This window comes from Apodemus sylvaticus, chromosome X, assembly GCF_947179515.1.
Source record: "Apodemus sylvaticus chromosome X, mApoSyl1.1, whole genome shotgun sequence".
Lineage (NCBI taxonomy): Eukaryota > Metazoa > Chordata > Mammalia > Rodentia > Muridae > Apodemus > Apodemus sylvaticus.
Window position 1 is genome coordinate 14,581,639 of NC_067495.1, and position 5,632 is coordinate 14,587,270.

At 40.1% G+C, this 5,632-nt stretch overlaps 1 protein-coding gene across 1 annotated transcript; it reads right to left on the minus strand.

Annotated features, from left to right (window-relative positions):
- Positions 1-4,646: 4,646 nt before the first annotated feature.
- On the minus strand, positions 4,647-5,364 carry LOC127675086 (spindlin-2-like). The gene has a single exon (XM_052171032.1). It carries the CDS (start codon positions 5,352-5,354, stop codon positions 4,647-4,649), a length of 708 nt encoding a protein of 235 aa, XP_052026992.1. The 5' UTR covers positions 5,355-5,364.
- Between the last annotated feature and the right edge of the window lie 268 nt (positions 5,365-5,632).

Here is a 5,632-nt window from a genome sequence, read left to right on the forward strand (position 1 = left end):
TCCTAAATCAAAAGAATATATCTTCTTCCCAGTGCCTCATGGTACCTTCTCTAAAATTGACCATATATTTGGTCACAAAACAGACCTCAACAGATATAAGAAGATCAAACAAATCCCATGCCCCCTAATAGATCACTATGGAGAAAGGATGGTCTTAAATAGCAGCAAAAACAACAGAAAGACCATGTACACATGAAAGCTGAACAATACGCTACTTCATGATAACTTGGTTAAGGAAGAAATAAGGAAAGTAGTCAACGACTTTTAGGACTTTAATCAAAATAAAGGCAAAACATACCCACATTTATGAGACACAATGAAAGCTGTGCTTAGAGGAAAACTCATAGATCTGAGTGCCTCCAAAAAGAAACCAGAGAGAGCATACACTAGCAGATTTACAGCACACATGAAAGCTCAAGAACAGAAGGAATCTAATACACCCAAGAGGAGTAGAAGGCAGGTAATTATCAAACTCAGGGCTAAAATCAACCAAGTAGAAACAAAAAGGACTATACAAAGAATCAACAAAAACAGGAGCTGGTTCTTTGAGAAAATAACCCTTAGCCCGACAATCCAGAGAAACAAAGAGACAGTATCCAAATTAACAAAATCAGAAATGAAAAGGGAGATAGAACAACAAAAAATGAAGAAATTTTAAAAAATCATCAGATCCTACCACAAATGCCTATACTCAACACAACTGTAAAATCTGGATGAAATGGACAATTTCATACACAGATACCAAATACCTAAATTAAACCAGGTTCAGATATACCATCTAAACAGTCCTATATCCCCTAAAGAGATAGAAGTGGTCATTGAAATCTCCCAAACAAAATAATCACAGGACCAGATGGTTTTAGTCCAGAATTCTATCAGATTTCCAAAGAAGACCTAACTCCAATACTTTTCAAAATTTCCCACAAAATAGAAACAGAAGGAACCCTACCCCACTCATTCTGTAAGCCACAATTATGGTGATACCAAAACAACACAAAGATGCAACAAAGAAAGAGAATTTCAGACCAATTCCCTTCGTGAATATTGATGCGAAAATTCTTGCCAACTGATCCCAAGAACATATCAAAATGATTATTCACCATCATCAAGTAGGCTACATCCCAGTGTTCAATATATGGAAATCAATCAATGTAATCCACTACAAACTCAAAGAAAAAACCCCATGGACATTTCATTAGATGCTGAAAAATCATTTGTCAAAATTCAGCATCCTTTCATGTTAAAAGTCTTGGAAAGATCAGGAATTCAAGGCCCATACCTAAACATATTAAAAGCAATATACAGCAAACAAGTAGCCAACATCAAACAAAATGGAGAGAAACTTGAAGCAATCCCACTAAAATCAGGGACTTGGCAAGGCTGCACTCTCTCCATATATACTCAATATAGTACTTGAAGTTCTAGCTAGAGCAATTAGACAACAAAAGGATGTCAAAGGGATACAAATTGCAAAGGAAGAAACCAAATTATCACTATTTGCAGAGTATATGATAGTATACTTAAGTGACCCAAAAAACTCCACCAGAAAACTCTTACAGATGATAAAAAATGTCAGCAAAGTGGCCAGATATAAAATTAACTGAAACAAACCAGTAGCCTTCCTATACAAAAACAAACAAACAAACAAACAAACAAAAAATGCCGAGAAAAAAATTAGGGAAATAATATCGTTCACAATAGTCACAAAAATATAAAGAAGCTTCGTGTAACTCTAACCAAGTGAGTGAAAGATCTGTATGAAAAGAACTTCAAGTCTCTGAAGAAAGAAATCCAAGAAAACCTCAGAAGTTAGAACGATCTCCCATGCTTGTGGATTGGCAGAATTAATGTAGTAAAAATGGCCATCTTGCCTAAAGCAATGTACAGATTCAATGCAATCCCCATCAAAATACCAACTCAATTCTTCTTAGAGTTAGAAAGAGAAATTCTCAAATTCATCTGGAATAACAAAAGCCATGGTAGCTAAAACTCTTTTCAACCTTAAAGGTCCTTCTGCGAGAATCAGTATCCCAGACCTCAAGTAGTACTACAGTGCAATAGTGATAAAAACCCTCATGGTATTGATGCAGTGGCAGGCAAGTACATCAATGGAACAGAACTGAAGATCCAGAAATTAACCCAGATACCTATGGTCACTTGATCTTTTTTACTAAGGAGCTAAAACCATCCAATAGAAAAAACAAGACCCTTTTCTGTTCTTTTCTTTTCTTTTTTGTGTTTTGGATTTTGTTTTCTATTTTCTTTTTTTTTTTTCTTTTTTTTTTTTTTTTTCATTCGAGACAGGCTTTCTTTGTATAGCCCTGGCTGTACTGGAACTCACATTGCAGACCAGGCTTGCCTCGAACTCAGAAATCTGCCTGTCTCTGCCTCCCAGAGTGTTGGGATTACAGGAGTGTGCCACCACTGCCCTGCAAAGAGACCCTTTACAACAAGTGGTGCTGGTTCAACTGGTGGCTAGCAGGTAGAAGAATGCCAATCAATCCATTCTTATTTTCTTGTACAAAGCTCAAGTTCAAGTGAATCAAGGACCTCCACATAAAACCAGACACACTAAAATTAATAGAAAAGGAAGTGGGGAGGAGTCTTGAACACATGGGCACAGGGGAAATTTTCCTGAACAGAACAACAGCTTATGCTCTAAGATCAAGAATTGGCAAATTGGACCTCATAAAATTACAAAGATTCTGTAATGCAAAGGACACTGTCAATAGGACAAAACAGCAGCAAACAAATTGGGTAAAGATCTTTACAAACCCTACATCCAACAGAGAGCTTATATCCAATATATACAAAGAACAGAAGAAGGTGGACTCCAGCAGTTTAATCCTATTAAAAAATGGGGTACAGAGCTAAACAAATAATTTTCACCTGAGGAATGTTGAATGGCTGTAACATTCAACATGAGGAATGAAAAATGTTCAACATTTTTAGTCATCATGGAAATGCAAATCAAAACAACCCTGAAATTTCATCCCAGGCTGGTCAGAATGGCTAAGATCAAAAGCTCAGGAAACAGCAGGTGCTGGTGAGGATGTGGAGACAGAAGCACACTCCTTCACTGCTGGTGTAATTACAAGCTGGTACAACCACTGTGGAAATCAGTCTGTCGTTTCCCCAGAAAACTGGGCATGACACTACTGGAGGACCCTGTTATACCATCCCTGGGCATATACTCATAGGATTCCCAGCATGTAATAAGGGCACATGCTCCACCATGTTTAAAGCAGCCCTATTCATAATAACCAGAAGCTGGAAAGAACCCTGATGTCCCTCAATGGAGGAATGGATATGGGAAATATGGTATATTTACAAAATGGAATACTACACAGCTATTAGAAACAATGAATTCATGAAATCCTTATTTTTGGGTGGAAGTTGAAAATATCCTCCTAAGTGAAGTAAACCAATCACTAAAGAACACACATGGTATGCACTCAGTGATAAGTGGATATTAGCCCACAAGCTTGGAATACCTATGACTCAATTCACATTTCTAAGAAGGAGGAAGACCATAGTATGGATACTCTGGTCCTTTTGAGTAGGGGGAACAAAATACACACAGAAGGAGATAGAGAGACAAAGTTTGGAACAGAGACTGAGGAAAAGACCATCCAGAGACTAAGCCAATTAGTGATCCAACCCTTATATAGTTACAAAACCAAGACACTATTAATGATGCCCAGAAGTGCTTGCTGACCAGAGCTGGATATAGCTGTCACCAGGAAGGTTGTGCTAGTGCCTGAAAACTACAGAGAGGGACATTCTCAGCTAGACATTGAACTTAGCACAGGGTCCTCAATGGAGGAGATAGAGAAAGGACCCAAGGAGCCGAAGGGGTTTGCAGTGCCATAGGAGGAATGACAATATGAGCCACCCAGTATTCCCAGAGCTCCCAGGGACAAAAATATTAACCAAGGAATACACATGAGCTTAACCATGACTCCAGATGCTTAGGCAGCTGAGGATGACCTTGTTAGACTGCAAAGGAATGACAAGCCCATCGTCCTGGATGCCACCTTGTGGAGGAATACCAGGACAGGGAAGCAGGAGAGGGTTTATTGGAGAAGGGGGCACGGGGGGAGATGGCTTATGGGATTTTCGGGGGGGGGGGGTGTACCAGGAAAGGGGACAAAATTTGAATTATAAATAATATATCTATTAAAAATAGAGAAAAAAGACTTACTCTCTAAATAGAAATCGAGTTTTGAAATTATAAAAGTTTAAGATCTACCTAACACCCAGTCTATCATCTCTGTCAAACAGAACCTTTGTCATCTGTACTATCTTAAAAGACTATCTGACTCATGTCTTAATATCTTGGCTATAAATTTAAGTCATCTAAATAACAATTATAAAGATTTTTCTAAGTGAAATTGTCTATATAGTCAATTCTATATGCTCCCTGTTTCAAATATGACCATTTTTATATCCTCTGTTTCAAATATGACCATTTTTATATTCTCTAGAGAGACAACTTTATAATAATAACCCTCCCCAGACCCAAATCCCAGGGAAGAGGGTCTATGACTCTTCATGTCTTCTGGGAGAGGCAAGTGTCCCAAAGTTCCTGAGTTAACTCTTTGATAGCTTTATTTCTACAGCTGTGGCAGCGCCTTGACAATTGGCTAGAACTTCTTTACCACGTGATAGACATAGATAAGTGAATCATTGTCAAACTTGACAAAGAACACAGTGGGCTTGGCCTCAACCTGCCGAATGATCATTCCGACCCTTCTTGTGCCATCACCTTTGGTGTATCCCACCTGTGTGCCTACCAGGCCATGCATAAGCTCCAGGTTGATGTCTAAGGGAGGGGGATCACTGAACCCTTCCAAGATACGGAGGTCTCCCTCTTTAAAATCTTCTAGAACCTGGTATACGTACAACACGGGATCTCTCTCGTAAGTCATATAAAAACTACTATTTAGCACTGGTGCTTGGCCCAGGACCATGCCTCTCCATTCCTCTTTAGAACCATGCTCACCCTCAAACCTGTGCGCCACTGCTTTGCCAATTATGGTATGAGCAAGGCTGACATCAGTGGCTTGAGATGTCACCTTGTCAGCAAGAACTTTTAGGGACAATACCCTCTCATCTGTTTGGAGTTCCAGTCCATAGACACAGTCTACCCCATCATATTTCACCAGGTAGAGAGAGGGGTTTACAGGCACCTGATCCAGCACAGTACCCTTCCACTGTGTGATCAGACCATTGCCTTCCTTCCACTCATGGGAAATTCTGCAGCCCACTATGTTCCTTTGGGGCGGGACTGGAGATCTGCTCCTCTGCCTCTTCTGACCAGATCTTTTCTTGTTCAGGTTTGTGCTTTCCATGTCCTCTTCTGCAGCTTTGCAGGTGAGCTGTGCTTCTGTTTCCAGGGTCCTGGAGGGCTCCAAGGCTGCAGTGTGAAAATGGAGAGACACTTATCTGTGGGGGTAAATGGTGAACCTCTCCAGTGAGTGCCTCTGTGCTTTTTCCTGGTCCCTAATTGTAGGTGGCAGGAGCCTGAGGAAGAAGTTATAAACCTGGATGGGCTTCTGCTGTGAGGCTCTGTCTCTGGGGTTCCCTACACCCCTGGGAAGGAAGCACTAGAGACAGGATGGTGGCTGTC

Coding starts and splice junctions, on each gene's coding strand:
- LOC127675086 (XM_052171032.1), bottom strand. CDS start 5,354: ATGGAAAGCACAAACCTGAACAAGAAAAGATCTGGTCAGAAGAGGCAG.